Raw genomic sequence first — 25,522 nt, 5'->3', positions numbered from 1 at the left:
CAGTATGTCTTGAGGTGAAGTAAGATACAGGAGACCTTTGTTCTCCCTGTGGACACATGGCTCCTGCTGGCTAACCATTGACAGTCTGCTGGGGATAATAATCATAATTCCATTATAATAAAAGATCATTCGAGAGAAGCGGACATATTTTCTTTTACAAAACGTATAATTTGTTATACTTAATGCCTTGCCATATGACGCATGCACGCACGCACACACGCACGCACACACACACACACACACACACACACACACACACACACACACACACACACACACACACATACACACACACACACCTTGATTAGAGGTTAATTTGCCACATCATTTCAATGTGTGTGTGTGTGTGTGTGTGTGTGTGTGTGTGTGCGTGTGGTCGTTCACAGGAAAGAGGACATGATCCACGCAGTAGAGGAAGACATAGAGAGAGAGAAGCGGAATGCCGATGACATCATCAAAAAGATGTCCCCTGACCACCAGGAGAAGTACTCTTCCCTGAAAGCCACCAATGAAGAACTCCTGCAGGTATGATGTCATCGGTCCCCCTGGGGCAGGTAAACCATATAGCCTCGGCCCCCCTGGTGCAGGTAAACCATGTAGCCTCGGTCCCCCTGGTGCAGGTAAACCATGTAGCCTCGGTCCCCCTGGTGCAGGTAAACCATGTAGCCTCGGTCCCCCTGGTGCAGGTAAACCATGTAGCCTTGGTCCCTCTGGTGCAGGTAACCCATGTAGCCTCTGTCCCCCTGGTGCAGGTAAACCATCTTCTTTTCTGTCTGCTTCTTTTTAAATACCCCCGTCTCTCTTTCTGTTTCAGGAGCTGTTTGCTTCTCAGGAGGAGTTGGATGGCCTGTTGACGAAAAAGGAGATGTACGAAGCTGTAAGTTCCATATTTGACATGATTATTTCTCATGAATTTGGAAGAATGTATTTATAGTTGGAGAAAATTTGCGAAATGTGTGGCAAATCTGCAAAATAAATGCTTACCACTAGCTTTCTAGTTTCTTCACAAATGTGTTCATAAGGGTGTCTACTATAACATATACATTTGTTCCAACCCAACTCCCTTGGGAAACAACAACCATTATAAGGCAAAATTCCCAAAATGTCATGATGCTTTAAGTAGCATGTGACGTGTCAAACTAGGGTTTTTTTCATGATGCTGAATCCATTCCAAGCATTAGTTTTGCACGAAAACACTCATTGGGCTAAATTCGCCCATAGCCACTTGCCCAAATGTGATGCTGACAGCTATGGTCATTTTTAGGCGAAGGAGTGTTTTTCGTGCAAAACTAATGCTTGCAATGGATTCAGAATCATGAAAAACCCCTAGTTTGAAACGTCTCATTCTACTTAAAGTATAATGAAAGTTGGAGAAAACAAATTGCCTTATATTGGTTGTTAATGGTACCCCAACTTTCAGCCACTGTCACAAAGTTTCCCAAGGGAGTTTGGTTGGAACAAATTTATATGTGATAGTAGACACCTTTATGAACACATTAGAAAGATAGTGGTAAGCATCTTTTTTGCAGATTTGCCACACAGTTCGCTAATTTTACCGTATTATTAGTATACCCGACTATATCACACTGTTAAACTGTGTTGTGCTATAAACAGAAAATAGATAGATATAGACTGACACATACATAAATGTTTTCTCTCCCTTTCAGGAGCTGCAGCACTCTCAGATCAAACAGGAAGCAGTGCGTCTCCACGAGACGCTGTCTGATCTGCAGACGAGACGAGACGCCATGGTGGCCGAGGACAAGAACCTGGGCTCCCCTGAGGAGGAAAGAAAGAAGCTTTTAACACAGGTGACTGTCAACCAACTGTTCTCAAACATTTTAATTTCAAGAACCCTCAGTGTGGTATGCATGAGGCCATGGACCCCCATAACTCATGACTTGGACTTACAGACCTGTTAAGCGTCCATCTGGTTCCTCTACTATCAACAATTTTAGCTGGGGACTGCATGTGACCCCTCCCAAGGACCCCTGGGGGTCCTTGGCCCTACTTTGAGGACAACGGGTCTAAACAACTAGATAAGGCTACAATAAAGGCACGTCATTTATGAGAAAGAATTGTCTTTGACGTTTGTTGCCATGCCCTTAATTGACAACCCAACTAAAAGGCATTTAACAATACAGACTAGAGCTCATTATAAATAACGGATGTTATTATACATACAGTAGTAACAAGTTGGGGCCGAAACAAACTCAGTGAGGATAGTGCAGAAATGGCATACGGTAATATCTATTGCACAAGAAATACGAAATTTACTAATAAATCAAACTAAAATACTCTGACTTTGTATTACCCCACATCAGTTTGTCTCTTTAGGTTGGACCAGAGCCATGTAATAGAAGAGTTACGATATAGAGGGGGCAGAAACCGAGCGCTCGAGCGCTGTTCATGCAGCCTGAACTGAGACAAGCTGGAGTTGGAAATACATTGTTTTCAATGAGGGCGGCGCAAATAAGAGCTATTTTAAGCATGTGACTGTGCAACGTGACAACTGTTTTTAAGTATTGTACAGTAACAACTAAAGTCTCTTTAATGTTTATGTTGTACTATTACTAAAAAACTATCTAAAATAAAGGTATTTAAGCTGGGCTGTTGCCTGAGTCCAATGCATTTCTGCCTACTTCCGGTCCAGGACTTGTCCCAGTTGGTTGTCCCCATGCTCAATAGAAGCCTATGTAGGAGAGCCGCCATTGGACTGAAGCCCCATGAAGTGAACGCAGTTTGCGTAACTCTGTCTATATCTAAGGCTCTGAGTTGGACGTGACTCGCTACAGTAAAAGCGTTCCAGATGCTATACTTTGGTTCTTGCAAACCCTTGAAATGTTTTTCATTTTACATTTGAGTTGGCGCAATTGAAAATGTATAAGCATGGGGCGGCAGTGACTCAGGGGTAGAGAGTGGCCGGTAGAGCGGCCGGATGGGAACCGCAAGGTTCCCAGTTCGATCCCTGTGGGCTCCCCCCACTTGCTCAAGTGTCCTTGAGCAAGACTCTGAACCCCTAATTGCTCCCGATGTGCTGGTTGGTGCCTTGCAGGGTTTCCTCTGCCATCAGCGTGTGAATGGGTGAATGTAATGCACAGTTTATGTAAAGGCGCTATATAAATGCACCCTTTACCATTACGTTATTCTCAAAGAATAATCATATTTCTGTCTTGTTGTCCAGGTCAAAGATGACAATCAGGAAATTGCCAGTATGGAGCGGCAGTGAGTATTTGATATTATACCTGTACATAATAATGGTAATTTTGATTTGGTAAGGTGAAATGTTCTCTCTAATAGCCTTACAGTGTAGGGTATGCGCATGCATAAATAGTGTGTGTGTGTGTGTGTGTGTGTGTGTGTGTGTGTGTGTGTGTGTGTGTGTGTGTGTGTGTGTGTGTGTGTGTGTGTGTGTGTGTGTGTGTGTGTGTGTGTGTGTGTGTGTGTGTGTGTGTGTGTGTGTGTGTGTGTGTGTGTGTGTGTGCGTGTGCGTGTGCGTGTGCGTGCGCGCGTGTGCTTCCAGGATAAGGATTACCTGATGTGTAAACATCATCGTCGCATTTATTTTCTGCATGCTGTCTCAGTGATGTAGGAAACTGTAGGCATACTGTATACATAAAAATGCAAATTTAACATTTGTATACTTCTCACTGTGTGTGTGTGCGTGCGTGCGTGCGCACATAGGTTGAAAGAGACCAGAGAACGGATCAGTCAGATGAATGAAGAGATCAGACGATTGGAGGATGTGGAAGAGTCCCATGGTACTGTCTGGTTACTGGGTGGTTGGGTGGCTGACTGTTTAAATTCACTGCACAGATATTATCATCATTGTTTAATGGTACTCCCTCCGTCTGTCTTTCTTTCTCTTAAGCATGAAGTGAATTTCAGTATCTCTGTTTGGTGTGTATCCTTAAAACACACAGTAGCATGTTCTGTATGCCGTCGGCCCGCACATTACATATGACCGACTTGTACAGTGCAAATGTCTGTGTGTCAATAAATGAACACTCGGGGTTTTACTGTACAGTAGTATGTGTTCGCCAGTTTGCCAAAAACTCACTGGCTGTTTTCTCTAGCTGGCGACACCGCTTTCCTTGCAAATTATTCTCAAACTGAGTCAGTGGACTCCAAGTTAATTTAAACATTTCTCTTTCACTTTTTCTATTTTTCTGCCACTCTCATTTTGCCTTTGTCTCACATCTGCAGTGTCTATGCTAGCAGAGACTAGAGTGTGTGTGCTTGCCTTAAACAATGTAGCATGGTGTTCAATACAAATCCTGATAGGGAATTTCTGTGTTAAATTGAAAAAAAAAAATCTATGTAATGGTGCCTCTCACCAGAACACATTTCCTCTCCTCTCCTATCCAATCCTATCCCATGCTGTCCTAGCCTCACATATTGTTGTATTGTCTCCAATCATTGATTCTGCGTAACATATTATTTAATTGTCCCTCTCCCTTTTAACTCGCCTTTATACACACATAACTCATGTTTCCTCTCCTCCACGCATGCTTCTCTCCCATCTTCATGTTGATGACCAGATGGTAAGCAATTGGCCCGTTAATGTTCAACATTGTGGAACATCTTCCATTGACTGCTAAACTGTCCCCAAATTGAATCACGAATACCATTATAAGTGCATAGGCACCCGACATTCGCGTTGTTTTTGCCTCTACTCCTTTTTTACCCATTAAAACCATGTCATTTTAGATCTGAGCATTGACCCAGAAGGTTAGCTCAACCGTCTGGGCACCTATAGGCTGCTGAGCCAGCCTGACGGCGTGCCGTGGGTTCGACTCCCGATCCCGACGGCCTTTGCCGCGTGTCTTCCCCCCCATCTCTCTCCCCATTTCCTGTCAGTCTACTTTCAACCTATCAATAAAGGCAGAAAAAGCCAAAAAAATATATCTTAAAAAAAAGATCTGAGCATTGTATATACAAAAATAGCACATATACAAGCTCACTGCACATCACTTTGTGCCGCGCTGTAAGCTTGTACATCTGCTATTTAATGGGTCAAAATCCGAACTGTTCGCTCCTCACTGAAGACACTGAAGGTGTCAAGATGACCAGTGGTCAGGAGCGGGCACCAGGGGGCACTATAAGGGAAATCCTGTTTTGTGATCTCAGAATTCAACACTGATATTTTCTCAACATTTGTGTCAACCGTTTTTTGAAACCATTCAGGTTCATAGATGCGTTTGTGTAGCGAGACACTAGGAGCTATCTTTCTGACCGGGTCACAGGGACAGTAGTGCAATTTAACAGTTACAATTACGACTCCGCATGATGATGGTGTTTACAGAGGGTTTATAGCTAGTGCTAATTCAGATCCCTATTTTTGCTTCTGAGTAACAATAAAAACCTGTAGAAACTTGTCTCTCATATAATTCATCTCAGAACAGAAAATATGTGATTGGGAATATAGGTGATCTGAAAATATGCTTGTGACGCCATCATCATATCCGGAAGTTATGCTGGAACGCGGAATAAAATACGGGCTTGTTTTGACATAAATGCCCTTCTTGATTGGTATTTGGTAGTGCTATAGTGTAAGTGTATTGGCACAGCTCACTCTTGACATAATGTTATGTTTATTTCTTACAGGGGAGCGCAACCAAAAGTACAAGGAGCTGAAGAGGCGAGAACAGGACATTGACAGTAATGTTCCATTCCTTTTTTATTTCTATTTTTTTCTTTTTGTCTCCACCAGGCTGAAGGCATGGGGAGAGAGTATGTTTTGCACTCCGTCTGTGTGTGTGTGTGTGTGTGTGTGTGTGTGTGTGTGTGTGTGTCCTTCCGTCCGTCCTTCCGTCCGTCCGTCCGTCCGCTATCAGCTAATCACCATGAGGCCGATTTCTGCAAAACACTTTTCTTATGTTAGTCGCACAGATTTCATCCAAATCTCACGTAAATCGGTCCACATGATCTCTGTAGTTGCTACTTTTTTTGTCGTGGTTTCTGGGTTTCAGTCTTCCCTATAGCCGTCCTGGAAATGCTGACAAAGTTGACAAAGAAAAATACAAATTTTCAACATTTCATACATAGTGCAAACACATTGTTCCAGTATCTTTGCTCAAGGAATACGTGGATGTCAGTAAATAGTGCATGCAGACTGTTGTTTATGCCAAGTAATACAGTACAATGGCCATGGAAGGATCTATATAGGAGAGCTCTACGAAACAAAGGGATATTTGCATTCCGGTTGGCTTGCTCCGTCTGCCTGCTTCTGTCATCCGTCTCTTCCGGCCTGCGTGTGCATGCCCCGTCTTTCCCCCGTTTGTTTGTTTCTCTGCCGCTCGCTCGCTCGTGTCTCTCATCTGTATCTCTCGGTCCATCTGCAGGTTTCCTGGAGGCGTATGAAGAGGGCAGAGCCCAGGAGCAGGAGAAGGCCAGGGAGGCTCAGGCCGACATAGTGGCCCTGCTGGAGCACCTCAGCAGAGTAAGGCTTCACTCACACGGTCACAACAGATTGATGTATAGCTGATGCATGAGACTTGTTGACTGTTGCAAGCTCGCAATGCATTTCCAATGGGAGTCACATGGTTTGACACAATTTCTTTTGTTGTATGAGGGGGAGGGGGGCAGTCGAAACACAGCCGAAAGCCGTACAACAAAAATGTTGTGTCAAACCACGTGACATTGGAAATGCGTTGGGAGCTTGCATCAGTAAACAAGTCTCATACATCTAGCATGCATCAATGTTGTATGCTAAATCGAAAGGTCTAGCCCAAGGCCTCACTCACACTTAAGACACACACAAGACACACTTGTGTCCTGTGTCTTCTGTGTGTCATCACACATCCAGATGTAACCCCTCTATTCGGCTCACTCCCAGCAGATTGATGACGCCACAACTTCTCTCAGGTTCACAGCATTTATTGCCAACTCTGTCAGACAACAAACACATACACATTATGTGGTTGGTGGTGTGACTGTATGAGGCTCACAACACAGCTCCCCATAACAGGAAATACAGCAGTATAAGGGCACCAATATACAGTGTGATCTTATAGTTTTTAATACTGTTTTTATTAGGCATTTTGTATATGACATAACTTCAGAATATCATTGACAGATAATGAGTAATTAATTATGTGATATAAAATGAAAAAAATAATAGTGACAGGTAGTGTGAATGTTCCAAATACAATACATAATAAAAAGGTATATAAATGTGATAAACAAGAAAAAACAAAAAACTGTTAAACAGTGACAAATGTGAACAGACAAACAAAACAAAGACAACAGGACAGACCAACAAGTTGTTGTAAATCAACTGAATTACAGACATTTTTCTTTTTAAATGAGAAAAAATTCGGTTCCTTTATTTTTTCTTCCTTTCCAATTTTCGATTATGTTATCTCACTGTAGTGTGAGTCGGAACCTGTGCTTGCTTCCAATTCAGTCTGCGAGCCAGTAGAGTCACATATTTCACCATGTTATATTGGAAAGTGTGATCGTATAGTTTTAACAATGTTTTCTTTTCCAACATGAATTATGACAAATGTAGCCCTGAACCTGTTTTATAGTATTTTTTTTTACAATGAATTAATCATGAAAGCAATGACGTGAAGGGATGTCATCACTGTGTGTCATCACACAGATGTAATGTAACCCCTCTATTTCGGCTCACTCCCAGCAGATTGACAACACCACAACTCTCATGTTCATAGTGTTTATTGCCAACTCTGTTGAACAACAACACACATGTGGTTGGTGGTGTGACTGCATGAGGCTCAGACACAGCACCCCATAACAGGAAATACAGCAGCATAAGCGGATTTATTCACATTGTGATCGTACAGTATTTCCCTTCGTGTGTCTCGAATGCATTTCCAATGGGAGTTACATGACACAACCTTGTTGCATGGGGGGAGGGAGGGCAGAAGACAGCCATGCAACAAGGTTGTTGGTCGTCAAACCATGTGACTCCCATTGGAAATGCATTGAGGCGGCCATGACACACAGAAGACACAGGACACAAGTGTGTCTTAGGTGTGAATGAGGCCTCAGAGGAGAACCAGGGAGGTTCATGAGGCTTCGCCTCATGTCTCATCCACACAGACAGCAGCGACCCTAAAGTCTGATAGACCCAAATGTTTTATTTATTTAATGTCTTTCTCTAATTGGCCTAATGGTGGTGCTATAACAGTCCACCATGGAATGTGGGGCCAAGAGAAGGTGGGTTGTTTTTTTCCCCATTCAGAACTACTTGTTTAAGGCTCTGACTTAGGGTGGGGGGATAATCATCAAGTTCAAATTTTAAACGCACCCATTTGGGAGTTGATTAACACTATAAATACAAGACTTTTGACACCAAAAGTAACTCTGTATCTTGAAAATAACCCCCCACCCCTTGAAAATAAAAATAAATTACCCAAAAAGGGCCATTCCGCCTGGTATGCATAAGTTATTCTTGCTGTTTTTCTATATGTTGTTGAATAAATACTTCCAAACACATTTGGGAATTAATAAACACTATACATAGAATAACTGTAACACCTCAAAGTAACTCTGTATCTTTAAAATAACCCCCAATTCCTCATTAAAATGAAAAATAACACAAAAAAACGAGTTTTATGGCTATTCCGCCAGTTATGCATTCACTAATCTTACTGTCTGCTAATACTAATAAAGACTTTAAAGTCAGAATACTTTGTTGAAGATTAGATTTTAATTTCAAAGACAAAACAGGTCATTTTTATTCAGTCACATTGACAAATAACTTTAACTTTTCAGTCTCTTAATAACAGCTCACATGTTTCTTATGTAATTCTGTCACTCCTGTCCAGATGCCAGCCTTTCAAGACTTTCTTGGAATTTCTCATATTCCAGTGTGGTTCGGTCACTCCTCTTGCCCAGGTACGACATGAGGGCATCTCCAAACTCCTGTGCTGTTTTCATCCTCCTCTTCCCACTGGGCAGTGTAATCTGGATTCGGAAGATAGGATCGACTTTAGGCAGAAGCGTGGTACTTTCTCTGGCAAACTGAACCTCCAACTTCATCCTCTGCTGCTTTGCATTGTTGTTCAGAGTTGTATCCACAAGGAACTTCTCAACTTCCCCACTGTCAGTGAAGGGGCCACCTCTAGACTTCAGTGTGTCCAGCATGTCTAGTCTCTTCCTCTCCTTTCTTTGAGCCATCTCTTGTTTCTGGTCTGCCCCACTCTCAAATTTTGTCTTCATGAGTTTACTCCAGTTGAGTTCGACCTCCCTTTTTGCTTGGGCTGCTGCCTTGAAACCTCTGAAGGATGGAATCTGTCCAGCCCTAAGCTCCTGGCTCTTCTGCAAAATGATTGACCTGCTGACTGCGTTTAATGTGCGTAGCTTCTTCAGTCTGTAGTCCACCTTGCCACATTGTCTCTCCATTCCAATGTTGTGCACAGGGGTTTCATCTATCTTGGTCGCCTGTTCGCTGACAGGATAGTCCATTGGGAAGGTCTTCTCATCAATGCCATAGTCCCTCCTCTGTCTGGCCAGGACAGTCTGCAGGTGGGGCTGCATGAGATTGGTTAGCTTCTTCACTTCCTCCAAGTGTTCGGCAGCCATGTCTGACACTGAGTTCAGGACCTCTTCTGTGTAGGTCTTCTTTACACCACTGAAAAGCTCGTCAGACACTCCAGGATACTCGGGTGTTGTGAACATTGTGTAGTTGTCACTGATTGGCTGGCCCAATCCTGTATGCAGTCCCTTGTAGAACTCCCTGAGCTGAGTATGGGTAGCATCTTTCTCTATGGTTCTGGCATAGAAGGGTTCCACCAAGTGCACACCCAGGCAGGCAAACACCACAAGGACCACCTTGAGGTAGGGAAGCTCCATCACTTCTCTGACGAGGCAGGCCAGGCGGTTGTTTATATGAGGGTTCTGGCTCAGGAACTCTGTCAGATGGCCAAAGTGGTAGGTTAGGACTGCTGCTGCCCTGGAGAGACACCCAAACCTGCTGTCTTTGTAGGCAAACAGCACACTGGATACCTGCCTTTGCTCAAGGAAGAGGAGGAATTCCTTGTAGCGGTTCCAGGGTTTGTGGGCATACTCAGGAGCCACCAACTTGAGGCACATGTCCAGTGCCTGTCCAGCTACACTGGCATTCTTGCTGTCTACATCCAGATCCACCATGAAACTCTTTAGCACTTGCTCCATCTTCATATCAGCCTCCAACAACCGCATTACCTTATTCATGGCACTGCTGAAGCCCAGTGTAGTGTGGGTGCCACAAAATATCTGCCCTGCTGGTGTTTCCAAGTTGTACATCTCTGCCAGCAGCTTTGAAAACCCTTTGTTGTGCTCTGTACTGTCAGTCATGTGTGTGTCTACTAGTTTATACACATCCTCCACACTGACTCCTCTGACCGATGCCAGTATTTCGAACCCCATATCCACTTGCATTGCTATGTCCTCAGTGGTCTCTCCATGGATTGGTAGGATAGGCAGAGGAAATGGGTTGGCTTGACCCACATGCAGCCCTTGCACCATGAACTGGCCTACACCTTTCTTTGTGGTGCTGTCTGATGCGTGTGTAATCATCTTACCCATCTTCTTCTCCTCCTCAAGCTTTTCTACAACTAGACACAGACTTTGGGCCTCAATTTGATGCAGCGCTTCCCTTATGCTTTTAGTACTTGGCACTGTATCCTTGTCAAAGACCTCATCACATTCTCCAGCGCTTTTCCAGCTTCGTGCAAACATAGTGTTGCCTACTTCAATCACAGCTGAGCTCGCCTCACTGATAGAAAGTCCCTTTCCTGAGAGATTGGCTATAGTTGTATAGAACTCATCCCGGACTTTTCTCTCTGACAATCGTATGTGTTGAAACTCTCGTGGTAGCAGATCTTCATCCATTTCTGGTGCAGCAGCAACTGTGAAGAGTTTTTTCCTTCCCTTGGGGTCTGCTCTAACCTCACTCTCTTCACCCTCCTTTTGAAGCTGCTGATGTGTGTCAGTCTCAAACATCTGTCTCGGTCGCTTTGGGGTTGTGCCCTCTTGCTCTTCATCACTGCTGGAGCTGGATATCTCTCCAGCTTCGATCAACATAGCTGTGATCTGGTCAAGAGTTTGGTATTGGAACTGCTCATCTCTCTTCCTCTGGTATTGTTCGCTCCTCTCCCTCAACCTTTGGGTTCGCATCATGCTATGGTACCAGACAGGGTCTACACCTTTGGAGCAGGACATCTTCCGCTCTGTCTTCTGGTCCTCATAGTATTTGTGCTCCATCTCAGTCATGCCTACTCCCCACTCTTTCTCCAGTGATAGCCGCCGTAATGGGTCATGGGCAAATACATCAAATAGCTCAGACTTTCTATGAAATAACTCTTTGTATTGTTTGACAGCCAGTGAGTTTTCTTTCCCTGTCTGTCCATACCTCTTTCTGCCCTCAGTGAACTCTTTCCAGACCCCTTCAACCCTCCTCAGGATGGTGCTCAAGGAAACACAAAACACAGTGTCGTGGTAGTACTTGGCGTAGACCTGTTTGGCCACTTCCCGTGCTGCCATGTTTGTCGTCACTCTCCCATTGCCCACCTCCAGGTGGTACCGTATCATTCTTATGACACTCTGCAGTGTGGGGAGTCTTGTGGGTGGCTGGAAGTCCTTGGAATGAGGAAAGTCTGTATCTGCATCATAAATGTTTCCGGAAGATCTAGTCTTTGGGCTTGGCTCTGCCATGTTTGATGATGTATGTCGTCAGACTGATGTGACTCCTCTGAAAGAGATATTCTAAATTAGATGAGGTTACAAGTAGGAGAAGAATCTGACACAAACCAGGCTAAATTATCTTTAATTATTAATATATTTTTAAAAGGGGGAAAAAAACATACCTGAGACAATTCTGTTTAAATGCTTGGCTGATGTTGTGTTGAATTGGATCTCTCCTGGGGGATTTCTCCTGTTTGCTTGCAGTCAACCAGGAGCCAAAATGCATTATGTAAATGTACCTTAATACAATAGAACTTTGGAATATCTGACAGGTGAACCAAAGTCCACTCTAAGATTTAATTATATTTTTTAATGAAAGAAAATGTGAAAAAGTGGTAAATTCACGTTTTTTTTAATGTCCGATTTAGTTTTTTGGGTGGGGTGGGGGGTTTATTTCATGCTAGGTACCAACTCCCAATACAAAATATCTCCCAAATGACCCAATGCACCATCCCTGAAATGGGCATAATCATTTTCCAATATTTTTATTTTTAGGCCATTTATCCCCCCTCCCTATCTGACTGATGGAATGCATCATTAACGTGTGTGTGTGTGTGTGTGTGTGTGTGTGTGTGTGTGTGTGTGTGTGTGTGTGTGTGTGTGTGTGTGTGTGTGTGTGTGTGTGTGTGTGTGTGTGTGTGTGTGTGTGTGTGTGTGTGTGTGTGTGTGTGTGTGTGTGTGTGTGCAGAACATGACACGCATGCGCCAAATAGACACAGTGACAGCAAGTGAGCTGAGGAGCATGCAGGAGGACCTGAGCTTTAAAGAAACTGAAATGGCCAAATCACAAAGCACCGCTCATGGACTGACATCTGGTTAGTACACACACACACACACACACACACACACACACCTATGAACACACACGCCTATGACCACACACACACACACACACCTATGACCACACACACACACACACACCTATGACCATTGACCACACACAAACAAACAAAATCTATTTTCCATATAATTATGGCCATTAGCCATTATTTCAGTGCCTTGCTGGCTTGCTCAAGGGTAGCCATGAAGTTGGTGTTGAGGAAGGGATTTGTATCCACTTAATTAAGCAACAAACTTTTGATCTCAAGCCTGCTTCACTTTGACTTGCCATGGCCTCAAATTACAGCTGACTCTGAGCTGCTGATTTCAGCAGTTAGCTGTGACACTGTGAGAGATTCAACTTTTATACACTTTGGTTTGGCTCTGATCAGATTCTTACCCCTTCCAACAATTCTCTTCTCTTCTCTTCTCTTCTCTTCTCTTCTCTTCTCTTCTCTTCTCTTCTCTTCTCTTCTCTTCTCTTCTCTTCTCTTCAATAGGCTGTAATCTCATTTGCCAACAATAGGCTTGTGGCCATAAAATAAATGACATTACATAACCATAGACGACGTTACCACAAACTACACAGGCTAGTAATGCTCCAAAGTCCAAATGCTCCTATTATGTCTAAGTTCTTCTATACTGTAGTGTCTTTGGTGCAGAGCGGCTGGCTCTAATGAGCTGTTTCTCAGCAGCAGCTGTCAAAGGGGACCATGAATCTTTAGGTCAAATGAGGAGTTGTGAAAGAGGTTGAGGACGAAGGCAGAGATGTTGCTGATGGGGCAGTTTGTATGAAGAACCGTCTCCAGCTGCTCTGTCTCACTGCCTGACTGATAGACTGACTGTCTGACCTGTGGGTCGCCTGGCAGGCTACTTGCTGCCTGAACCCTATCAAGAGGAACCCGTCCACTTCCTTTTCCTCTGCAGACACATGCACGAGCGAGCAAACGCTACTGGTGGTGGTGCACACGCGCTGGTAGGTGCGTGTTTGTTTCGCACACGCACTGGTGGTGCGTGTGTGTGTGTTTGTTTCGCACACGCACTGGTGGTGTGTGTGTGTGTGTGTGTGTGTGTGTGTGTTTTGCACACGCACTGATGGTGAGTGTGTGTGTGTTTCGCACGCGCACCACCAGTAGTCAAAAGAAACCTGCTAACAGCAATCTGTCTATATGCTAACCGGAATGTGGTTGGCTGCAGCGTGCGTGCAAGCAGGTGCAGAACAATGGCCATCGGCTCGGAACTCTTCTTCAGAAGTGGAACCTACTTCAGAACATCGATAAGTAGCCCAGATACCACTGTGTTTATTTAGCGTATAGAAAACGAGTGTCTGTCCAGTGGCCACAGTACAGTAAACGCTCATTTATGCTTGTGCACACTTTTACTGTATACCTCCGCCCGGCAACAGCTGTGGCATTCCTCCACATGACTAGACTTGACTTGGATTAATTAGAATTAATTTGTTGGCCAAGTCTGCAGCCTTTTGGAACTCGATACGGATGCAGTGTTGTTTTTGGCAGCAAATTTAGATTTTAGTTTTAGTCATAGTCTCTTGAATAGTTTTCATTTAGTTTTAGTCACATTTTAGTCACCTGGAATGTTTCCAGGTCCCTTCCTAACATTTTAGTCTAGTTTTTATTTGTTGACGATATTGTCAGTATATTTAGTCATATAGCTTTAGTCATCATGGCTTAGTAGTCGACGAACATTTTTCGTCATGGTTTTAGTTGACGAAAACAACACTGTACGGATGGATGTTGCAGATGTTTCTATCTGCATTACTATGCCATCATGTCAGTCATCTCCATGTTTTGGAGAAAACTAAATGTGGATAGACGAACAGAGATTTGTGGAATATACAGATTGGCTCTCAAAACGTTTTAATTTTAATTGTAACCTGATGTTATGTCTCTCCTGCTTCCAGAGTACCACCGTCTGCTGCAGGACCTTCAGAAGGTGGAACAGCTGGAGACCAAGATGGTGAGCCAGCTGGACTCTCTGAAAGCGCAAATGGACACCATGACTACCGGCCTGCAGTCCTACAGAGACCTGGCTGGCCTGAGGAACGTGGCCGACGAGAAGAAAAAGGTTTGTGGGGTGTTCTGGGTTCCATGACTCTCTCTCTAGGACGGTCGTCCCTCAGACGGAGCCCTCCATCGTCTGCTTCCGGTCCATCCCCTGTACTCCATAGTGGCCATAGTTTGTTGGTTGCGTCGTTCTTGAGTACATCCATCCACGTATGTTTAGTGTGGGACGTCCTCGTGATCGATGCCCCGTGTGCTGGTTCCCACAGCACCAGTTTGCTGGCTGGTATTTCTTGATGTCTTTCAGTCTTTCAGTGTTTGTACACAAGACGCTGGCCCAGAACAGACAGGAGTGGACATTCTTTGTTAGGGCACTAAGTAGGTAAATAACTTAAGTACACAAATTATTTTTTACGTAGCACTGGTAACTTCACCTTATCATGCCAAAAAAGATTGTCATGGTTGTAGGGAAAGGAAAGAAGGGAAGGGGGGACCTTTGTTAGTCCTGCGGAGAAGGTCACGTAAGCTGCCCCTACATGTTGTGTAAATGTGTTCTAACATTTGTATACTCTCTGAGTCACTGTGTGTGTGTGTGTGTGTGTGTGTGTGTGCGTGTGCGCCTGTGCGTGTGTGTTCATTCATGATCTCATTCTCATTCATGGTGTGTGTAGAAAATATATGATCTTGACTTGTCAGTGAGTGTCTTGGCCTGGGGGACCTTTCCCACACTGCAGGCAGGAAATATTCAAGCAAAATTTACAGGGCAGGAAATTTCTAACAAAACATCCCTTAAAACATTAACACGCTTAAAACACTGCACCGTGGACCGTTCTCGCCGCATTCCTTCCCTTTACGTTCATTCATTCTCGCTGCCATTCTGTAATAACACGCACACGTACACACACACACACACACACACACACACACACACACACACACACACACACACCAGTGTTGTTTCATGTGTCCGTGGCAAAGACTTGGTCATGTCCGTTTTTACACACCATTATGATGTTCTTATTCTGATCATAAGACCAATTACTGCATGTCAATCTCCAGGTTTTCTTCAGAATATGTATGGCAATTATTATATTTATATTTATTATGACACTATGGCACCACCTTTTCAGACTCCATCATGGCCCGTAGCACTTGGATAGCATTTTATACAGACTTATAGCATGTTACGTAGACGGCACTAGAATTGCATTTTATGTAGTCATAGCACTTTATAGTATATAAGTATAGTATAGTATAGTATAGTATGTATAGTTTATATGTATAGTTTCATAATATAGATATTCCACTGTTACTTTTTATGTATGTGATGTATTGCCATGCTTTTTGTTCTTGCTTAATGTAAATCGCTCTGGATTAAGAGCGTCTGCTAAATGCCTAAATTGTAATTGTCCAACTATAGTACTAGTGGTTCTCAAATGTTTTATTTGCAAAGACCCCCTATAACTCTGAGCGTGTTCAGATGGAACCAAACGGACCGGAAGGTTACGGACTCTCACAGTTACAGACCTGTTATTCAGAGCTATCTATTTGTGTTTCTGGAAATAGTATTGCCCACTCCTTTTGTACTGTATGTCCATGGCAAAAAAAACAACATGTTGGCAAAAGATGTCCACCACAAGCCAACACGGCGGCGACCCCTGGGGTCACAGAGGCACATTTCTCTGAACATTCATCAGGAAAAAAAAGTGGTTTATGATTCTGTTCTGTTCTCAGAGACTTCAGGAGGATCGAGTCTCCTTGAGTCAACGTCGAGATTCTCTCCGAACGCTGTTGCAGGACATGACACAGCAGCACGACGCCCTGAAGGGGCAGCTCCAGGAAAACGAGACCCACGCACAGGTCAGTGCTTTAATTACATTTAGACCCGAGGACCATTCTACAAAATGTCTACAAAATGCCTTCTAAGTCCTGACAGTTTTCTGGAGAAAAAAACCCATGTTTCTATGTCAGTGGTTCTCAAGCTATTTCATGTCAATGAGCCCCATCTGAAAATATGTTGTTCCAGGGACCCCCCCCCCCCCCCCCTAGCTAGAAGGAAAGATGTGTCTTTCAAAAAAACGTTCGCTCTGAAAGAATATATATTCAAAGATTTGCGGCACTTTTTCACGATTTTTTCAAAAGTAGCAGATCTACAAGCTACGAACGAGCTTGTCGATCTGCTTTTTTTTTCTCCCAATAGTTTAAAGTATAACATAATCCTTTAAACACCAACTGGTGGGTTCCCGTCCTGAACGGGTTAATTCCATTTATACTCTACCATCCGACGGTGTTGAGCACTGGGAAAACGCCGTCGGGCACCGATAATGCCTCTTTAACCTCACTGCGATCCCTCGCTTAGCAGCTGTGAACACAAAGAACTTTGTGGGAATACTGCTTGTACTGTAGTACAGTAGGATTGTAAAAGTTGTTTAACTCCAAACAAGCAAATCAAAAGTACAGTAAATGGAGAGGAAAACATTCTAACAGAATGTGTCCGTCCCTTCCATGTAAATGTTTACATTACACTACAGCAGGTTCCCCCGTCCACAGTCACAATGTGAGATTCAGCGTTTTTCAAATTAATCTTTGGAGAACTTTTTTTTTCCATCCATTTTGAGTGGCCGTTGACAACTATAGTGTGAATGGAAAGCCACAACTGAGAAGACAACACAGGGTCTAGGACTAGGTTGTGACGTCAGTCATGCTATTTGTACAACTCTTGACTTACAGTGTAAGATTGTTGTAAAATGTTTGTGTTAGTTTTTAGTCATAATGTTACTGTATTGCTACAGAGCGTCAGACAATCAGGGGAGAATGCCCATTTATCATCTTCATAGAACTATTTACCTATTTTAACCAATCACTTACCCTACCTTTTTTAATATTTCCAAAAATATAGAAAAAGTGAAAAAAAAACTGGATCTTGGCCTACTGGCAGTGTGCATAAGAAATGTGGCACTGGTTGATCCTGTTGTTTGAGAGATTAACCCTAAACACACACACGGGCACGCATGCGCGTGCGCGCGCAAATCACAACCAAATGCATTATTGTCACGGAAGTTTGCTTCCAGAATGAGCTGCACACCAAATATACTATATACTGAAAAATCACACCCGTGTGAAGTGGTGCAACTCCGTGTGGGGGTCTTCGGGGGGTCCCTGGAACTTCCAGACCCTCAGGAATGCGCCCAGGGTGCCGGCCCGGTTTCCGACGAGCCGCCCCATGTCCAAAACGGTTGAGAAATGACAGTGTTGCCTACTGTACTGTACTGTACTGTACTGTCACACCCGAAACCATCATAATATATACAGTTAATGTGTGTGTGTGTTAGGCTGCGCAACAGTGACACTTGGTTGTGAAAACCAACCAAACGCTATTTCGGACAGATATTTTCGTGCTCTGACAGACCCAGCCAGCCACAGACCCAGAGACACACAAAGCTCCATAATGAAGTGGTTGCTTGCACCACTTAAAAAAAAGTTAAACATTTTTTTTAAACGTGATGGTAAATATTTCAAGGCATACGTACGTATCATGCATGGACGCATAATTATATGTAGGTCATCCGGTTGACAAAACAAAAACACTCTTAAGAGACCGGAACCTTTTTTCTTCTGACAGCAGCTAAAAAATAATGAGTTATTAACCCATTCTGAACGGGAACCCGTTTTGGTGTTAGCATCATGTCGTGCTTTACCTATTGAAAAATAGCAGATCTACAAGCTCATAGCGCGCCACCGAGTGGCGCGCTACGAGCTTGTAGGTCTGCTATTTTTGAAAAATCGAAGAACGACGGACATTTTTAGAATCTGATCTCAGGTCAGAATGGGTTCATCAGACCAGTGTGTGACCAGTGTGGAAACCTCGTATGAATCTGATCTCAGGTCAGAATGGGTTAATGGCTCTTTTGTTTCTGTCTCTGTGTACAGCTTGCTAACCTGGAGAGGAAATGGCAGCACTTGGAACAGAACAACTTTGTCATGAAGGAGTGTATCCTTTCACTGTTTTAGCTACTTGAACTAAGAAAAGCCACTGAAAGAGTGCAGTGAGGTCGTAGCCGTTTCAGACACATGTTGTTAATAAAAAACCAACGTCCACTGTGATGCAATACACTTTCAACGCACTCTGTTTTCTATTCCGACTGATTCGGTCCAAGCATCAGTTCGGCAGAGGGGATCGTAATTGCCAATTCGTGTCAATCAGGAGGAATGCAAAAATGTATTATTAATTGTGTTATGGCAGTGGTTCTCAAACGTTTTCATTTCAAAGACCCCCAAAATAATAGGTTTTTGGCCGCGGACCTCCATTTGGAAATATTTGTGTTCATTGCAAGGGACCCAATACAAGATTTGTGTTAAATGTTTACAAAATATATTCAAAATGTTATATTAATGATATTATAATATTCACATTCGTTCAAGATTATTATTGTCTCCACCAGGCCGAAGGCATGGGGAGAGAGTATGTTTTGCACTCCGTTATATTATAGCGCCACCAGGAGGCCACAACCTGCCTCCTGGTGACACAGGTCTCCTGGTGGAGACCTGTGCCACGAGGGACACTTTTTCTAGTTATATATTTTTTTGCAGATCTACAAGCTCACAATGCATCGCATCGCATTGTGAGCGTGTACTGTATATCGGCTGTATTTTCAAATAGCTAGGGTTGAAGTGGTTGAACTGATGGTATATTTGGGGTGCATACTTAGTTTAGACTAGTCATTGGTTAGACATGCGTTAGGTTTAGGTGTGCTGCCCCGTGGGAGGTTGGGTTTAGGGTGAGGGTTTGAGATAGGTTGTAGTTGTAGGACTAATGACTGGTCTAACCAAATGACTAGTCTAAACCAAAAGCTGTCTAAACTAAGTACTGCACCCGGTATATTTACCAAATGTAGCTGGGGTACTCCCTCAAGGTTCCCCTGGGGGTCCCCAGGTCCCACCTTTGGAGAGCCTTTGCACCATGGCACCCTCTCTGGACAGTTTGTGTTCTTTCAGGTGAGAAAGAATTCTTATGAACATATCGTGGAAAATATAGGCATTTGGTTCTGAAAATGAGAAATCCTTAACACGTTCCCTCAGTCATAGCATCCAAAGAGCAAGAGAGCGACTACGCTTCTGTGGCCAAGAATGTCAAGGAGCTCCTGGCTGAACACAACAGGAACATCATAGATGCCCTGCAAAACAAGACAAACTGAACACACACACACACACACACACACACACACGCACGCACGCACAAACGTAACCAAGTTTTGTATTATTAATTTACAACGCAGTCCATTACTACTCCCCACGAGCACTATGATTCTTACTATAGTAAGTCGGGATTGTTATTTCACATTTTGTTAAATAAGTACTTAAGTATTGTCGTTTTTGTTTAAAAGGTTAGGGTTATTTCATTAGCATCCATTCCTTTCACCCAGATCCTCCATTCCATTTATTTGACAGATCTTTTGTTTCAAACTCTAATTCACAGCCTGCATTTTTTTGGTCACCTCTTTGGTTGTAATGTGTTGGGTTTGAGTTCCCGAACAGCTTATTTCACATAGATTATGTTTATAATATTTTGAAAATAAACATTTAAAAAAGCCTGAATGGTAAGTCGATGTGGCTGGGATTGTGCTGACACCTTGCCCAAAAGGTGTCATTATGTAGATCAGTGGTTCGCCGACTTTTTATCTCGAGTGAGAGACCCAAGAGTGACCCAAACTAGTGAAAAGCGACTTTTGTTTTCTAATTTATGGGGGGAAGAAATTGTAGGAAATTGCAGTCGAATGGCTGGAAAATGGAAATTAAGAGTTGACATAAGCCTATATGTACGTGCAAAAACTTTCCTTAATCACCTGGTTTCCGTAATGTATTTATTATGTATTTTCTCTTTTATTAATTTGTAGCCATCAATTTGTATTGGGGGAGGGGGGGGGGGGGGTTATGAAACATGGCCACGAGACAAAGCATTTCCGGGGGTTGTTTAGTTTGTTTTATCTCCTATTGCATCATAAAATCTTAATTTAATTCTGCTATAGTTTAGTGGATCATATAATGTATTCAAGTGGTCATCCGCATCATCATCCGCCTGCCCGTGGGGAAACATCCAACACGCACTCCTGGCCTTCGATCCCCGCAGCAAGCCGCTTGGAGACGACCTAGAGGCACCCCCCCCACCCCACCCCCACCCCCGCTGCCTGGACATAATAGCTCAGGACCTTTTAAACTAAAGCATGTAATGTGACTTTGGCACAAGTCCTGCCCACGGCGACAGACCAAGATGACAGACCTGGTTGCCATGGTTGGCTCTACGCGCCTTGGAAGTGCGAGAGGACTAAGTAAGTAAATGGACCTTTTAGGTGTCTGTGTAACTCCCGAGAGTACTATATATGCACTGTTAAATACACATAGTGACAACTTAACTCTGAGACTGTACAAATGGAACCAAAGTGACTCCATGAGCCTCCATTGACTCATGAGGTTCCATTTGGTCTCATTTGTACACTCAGAGTTGCAGACCCATGGTGGTCTGATGTTGAGAATCTGTGGGGGGGGGGGGGGGGGTATACTTGGTCGGAACTATCTGTTGTATGAACAGGTTTCATGAATTTTCCACAAAAAAGCTAAATAATAATAATGTTGATGTTTCTCAGCTTTCTTACAGTTTGTTTCTTCACTGTCTCTCCCAACTTTCCTATACCGTCTCTCTCCTACACTGTCCACCTTTCAGCTTCTGTCTGTCTCTCCTACACACTGTCTCCTCAACGTTCCTGTTGTCTGTCTCTCCTCCACTGCCCCTTCTCAGCTGTCTGTCTCATATATATTGTCTCACTCTCAGCTTTCCTCCTGTCTGTCTCATATATTGTCTCACTCTCAGCTTTCCTCCTGTCTGTCTCATATATTGTCTCACTCTCAGCTTTCCTGCCGTCTGTCTTTCTTGCACCGCCTCCTCAATGTTCCTGTTGTGTCTCCAACCTCTCAGCTTTCCTATTGTATGTCTCTCGGCATTCCTATTGTATGTCTCTCCTTCACACTGACTGCCTCTCTGCATTCCTATCAAGTAAATACATAGAGCGGGGTTGTGCACCCTCCTGTAAAAAAAACAAGATTGAATCAGAAAAATGCTTCAGTTTGCAATTGGAAACAAGTGAAACCCAGTAGAAGATTATGTAACATTTTATAACTGCTAGTATTTCTTCCAGTTGTACGCTATTCTGTAAATAGGGGTCGGCTCTATAGGCAGGAAGTCACCGTGCTGATAACTCTATTGTTCCAGTGCGATTGGTTTTCCTGTTCTCCGTAATCAGCCATGGCACTGCCACTGGAATATCCAGTGATACACACCCTGTTAGGAGAGCAGGGAGAATTATTAATGCCTATGCTTTATACTTTGTCGCATGGCTGACTGGCTGTCACCCCAAGGACAATAACAGATTTGTCGTGTTTGTCGGCCCGAATATGTTATTTTGTCAAGTAGCATACAGCATATTAGTACAACAAAGTATAAATCCACTCTTGAGGAATGGGCGAAGGGGTCTCAATCGGTTATCGGATTCTGTTTGCTATCGTGCAGTATTATAAATACACTATTTATATAGGCAAATGCAATGGCAACAGTCTAGATAATATCAGTGCCAACGTTTATTTGAATTTGAATATGAGACACTATAGGGAAAGAGGGGGATTTCTGATCCCCCGAGCAGGGGGGGGGGGGGAAAGTAAAACATGGTAGGCCTATAGAGACAAAAAAAAAAAGCTTGTCGGGGAGAAGGGAAGACTGAAATGTTGAGTTTGACTGAAATAGGGGGAGTGATGCAAAAAACTGAGGTCGCAAGAGAACAATGCTGTCCCAGGATGGAGGCTAAACCACATGCATGGACACAAATTACTTTGCACAAATGATGGTGTATACACACACACACACAGGTAAATTGAAATATTGGTGTACGCCTGTATATCGTCGCTAGCCTGTCGGGCAGAAACCACCTTAGTTATCTCAATTTTTCTTTGTTTTTTTTCCTTCACTTTCCTTTTCTTCTTTTTTTTTATTTATAAATCCGTGCTATTGAACACCCATTATGTCTGTGTGGGACGTATAAGGACACATTCAAGTGTCTATAAAGTCATCATACCAAGCAGTATTGTGATGTTTTATTTTTTATTTTTTCCTGAAAAGTTAATATTTTGGACATAGCTGTTTTTTGTCCGACAGCAGAGATATGCAGTCCATAATAATCCTGCATACACAAACACAATGGTGGTATAAACGTGGGCAGCATAGTGGCGGCGCAGTAGCCTTAATAACAGGGAGAAGGTCAAGGGTTCCAACCCCGACGGAGTTGGCCCATAATGTGTGTCCAGTTTGCACGTTCTGCCAGTGTTTGTGTCGTGTTGTATACGACAGGTTTCCTCCCACGCCAAAAGACATGATGCATGTTGGGTGCTCCTAGCCTTCCAGCCTGATTCGCAGCGTTCCGTGATGTACGGTATGACAAAACAAAGTGACAAAACAAATCACGGAACGCAGCGAATCAAGCTGGAAACCAGCGTAGGGTGTTCCTGCCAGTGCCCTTGACCAAGGTCACCTAGGAGGTGACCTATAGGTGACCTAGGTGACCAAGGTGACCTAGGACCCCCCCCCCCCCCCTCACACACACACACACACACACCCTTCTTGTTTGTCCACTTTGAATTTGTTTTCTAGTTTTTAAACTTAAAGTTAGAAAACTAATAAAATTGTTTTTACTTCTGTTCTGTAAAGCGACTTTGGGTACCTTGAAAAGCGCTATATAAAAATATATATTATTATATTATTATTATTATAACCACTTACAAATATAGCCTACTGTGATTTGGGATTCTTAAGCTCTTCATACAGAGTAACACATTAAGTAAATGTATAGATGAACCATTTGTAGCCATTTGTATCACAGTAACACAGTTCCGAACCAGTAGAAGTACACGTTTTACATATTATCACTGCAGCAATGTGGTATCAATAAACATCTCACAACGTTCTGAGCTTTCTAACACCCAGCAGCATACTTGGGACACTAACACAGACTCTTACACACACAGATGTCAGTACACATGCACACAGTGAACATTCTTGTGCAAATTAAGCACACACACAAAATTCTACTCCAGCAGCTTAGTAATTTCTAAATCTTTCAATGTTTCACTGCAAGTTTGTGTTTGTGATTTCCGCTCGATATTGCAGGCATGTGCCCAGTTATCGAACTAGTTTTTTTTTGCACTGTGTTTTCCGTCTACTGTATGTACAGCTATAGTCTCAGACGCTGTTGGAGAGATGGGCGTCAAAACGTTGCATGCACACTCCCAGTATAGGCCATGGAAGAACCCCACCATTTTTATGTCATGGTTGCTTCATGTTTTGGCCTGCAATTCTTGAACCTTTCAGTCAAAGACAAAACAGTAATTCTGTGGATTCATTGGATCATGGCGCAACTCGAGCAATTTCCTCCCTATACTGTACTTCTTGCACTGCAGATTTTGTACAAAACCAAATCGTCAAAAAATAAATAAAAATGTTTTCCTTTGAATTTGCCTCCGCCCAGGCCGGATGCCGTCGGCCCGGTCACTCCTTCAGCCGTCCTCTTCCGGTGGTGCTCCTTTGTTTACATTCCTACAATAACAACAACTCTACAAGTTGTAACTGGAGTTGCCGACAGATTCAGCTGCGGATCTCTGATTATATGTCTTCAGAGATTAGTAAAAAAAACGTACACACAGCCCTAAATCAACTCTTTTTTTTCCAACCCTACATATTGCAGGAGGTGCCCATTTTACAAAACAATGACAAAAGCACCGTGCACCAATCTACGCCAAATTTGACTCTACAACTTCTGATGGCAGCAACCCACGATTGACACAGCCCTGGGTAAGCATGCACCCCAGCCTGGCAGAGGCATTTGCACACCTTTCTAGTTGAACATGCGCAGCCATGAGATATCCTTTCTCTTTTCAGACGTCTTGACCTGCTTCTTCCTGTTACTGTTGTCGCCATGGGTGTTATCACTGGTCACAATTTCCTTTAATTGAGGGCTCGTACCCCATACAAGGGGCAACGGCCAATGTCCTCGCAAACAGGACGTGTTCATCACATACCTGTATACAGCCTTTATTCACAAAGAAAATGACAAAATCACATTTTAGTGACACAGTTGACACAGTGGCACTTTACGTAGCTTGTGCTGATTGGGCAGCTACTGCCATATCAGCCCTATAGGGATGATGACAGATATTATTAGCCCTATAGCCTTTTATCACTGCCCTCACCCAGGGTAAATAAGGTTGGGTAAGTGATAAAGAAATTAGTTGTCTTTTGTGGCTATATTATGAAGATGCATTATGTAGTCTGACTGTTTATACACCACATATTTCCTATTTATGTTGTGAAACTATAGGTTGTCTGTGTGTCTCTATAGTGTCCCCGAGAGACAACGTCCTTGCACTAGATTTATTTCTGCTTGGTAATTAAAGTGACTCTTAATTCTGGGGTCAATGATGTCCCGGCAGAGCTACCATGGCGCTTTGACCACCAGGAGGTCATTAACTTTCCATTGTTCTGGGTGAAGAGGACCCCCCCGGCCCCCTGCGCCCCCCCCTCTCTCCTCTTCCATGCAGGAAACAGGAAAAGGGAGCAGAAACTCCCTTCGACCAGGGGGAGGGAGTAAAGGGGGGAGAGAGAAGAGACAGAGAATGACAGAAGGGCAGAGGGGCAGGAGGAAAGGAGGGGGACGCAGAACACAGGGAAAGGGAGGAAGGAAGGAAGGGAGGGAAAGAGAGAGAGAGAGAGAGCGAGGGAGGGAGAGAGAGAAAGTATAACACTACTAAGCTGCTTGAGTAAAAATGTGTGTGTGTTGTGTGCGTGTGTGTGTGTGTGTGTTGTTAAAGGGTGTTCTCTGACTTTGTCTTTTGGGGGGCCCGCCCCATTCTCTCTCTCCCTCCTTGCTACTGTCAGCCTAGACTCACTTGGT

The 25,522-nt window shown here is 43.6% G+C and overlaps 2 protein-coding genes across 3 annotated transcripts in view; both read left to right on the top strand.

Annotated features, from left to right (window-relative positions):
• Window positions 1–20,100, top strand: part of ift74 (intraflagellar transport 74) — a 40,783-nt gene extending 20,683 nt beyond the window's left edge. For both annotated transcript variants that reach the window (XM_080793137.1, XM_080793138.1), the window contains exons 9-20: window positions 387–525; window positions 815–877; window positions 1,668–1,811; window positions 3,185–3,225; window positions 3,685–3,761; window positions 5,608–5,661; window positions 6,345–6,442; window positions 12,383–12,509; window positions 14,435–14,598; window positions 16,269–16,394; window positions 18,465–18,525; window positions 19,614–20,100. In XM_080793137.1, the coding sequence (XP_080649263.1) occupies window positions 387–525; window positions 815–877; window positions 1,668–1,811; window positions 3,185–3,225; window positions 3,685–3,761; window positions 5,608–5,661; window positions 6,345–6,442; window positions 12,383–12,509; window positions 14,435–14,598; window positions 16,269–16,394; window positions 18,465–18,525; window positions 19,614–19,729 (1,210 nt within the window). In that variant the 3' untranslated portion in view covers window positions 19,730–20,100. The remainder of the gene's footprint in view (window positions 1–386; window positions 526–814; window positions 878–1,667; window positions 1,812–3,184; window positions 3,226–3,684; window positions 3,762–5,607; window positions 5,662–6,344; window positions 6,443–12,382; window positions 12,510–14,434; window positions 14,599–16,268; window positions 16,395–18,464; window positions 18,526–19,613) is intronic.
• A 722-nt stretch (window positions 20,101–20,822) lies between these two features.
• Window positions 20,823–25,522, top strand: part of tek (TEK tyrosine kinase, endothelial) — a 47,490-nt gene continuing 42,790 nt past the window's right edge. Inside the window, exons 1-2 of the mRNA XM_080791446.1 lie at window positions 20,823–20,860; window positions 24,317–24,423. The gene's annotated coding sequence lies outside the window, so the exon portion shown is untranslated. The remainder of the gene's footprint in view (window positions 20,861–24,316; window positions 24,424–25,522) is intronic.

Source organism: Protomyctophum bolini, assembly GCF_963924005.1.
Source record: "Protomyctophum bolini genome assembly, chromosome: 1".
NCBI lineage: Eukaryota > Metazoa > Chordata > Actinopteri > Myctophiformes > Myctophidae > Protomyctophum > Protomyctophum bolini.
Note: the sequence above shows the minus strand (reverse complement) of the source record. Positions and strands in the feature narration are given on the sequence as shown.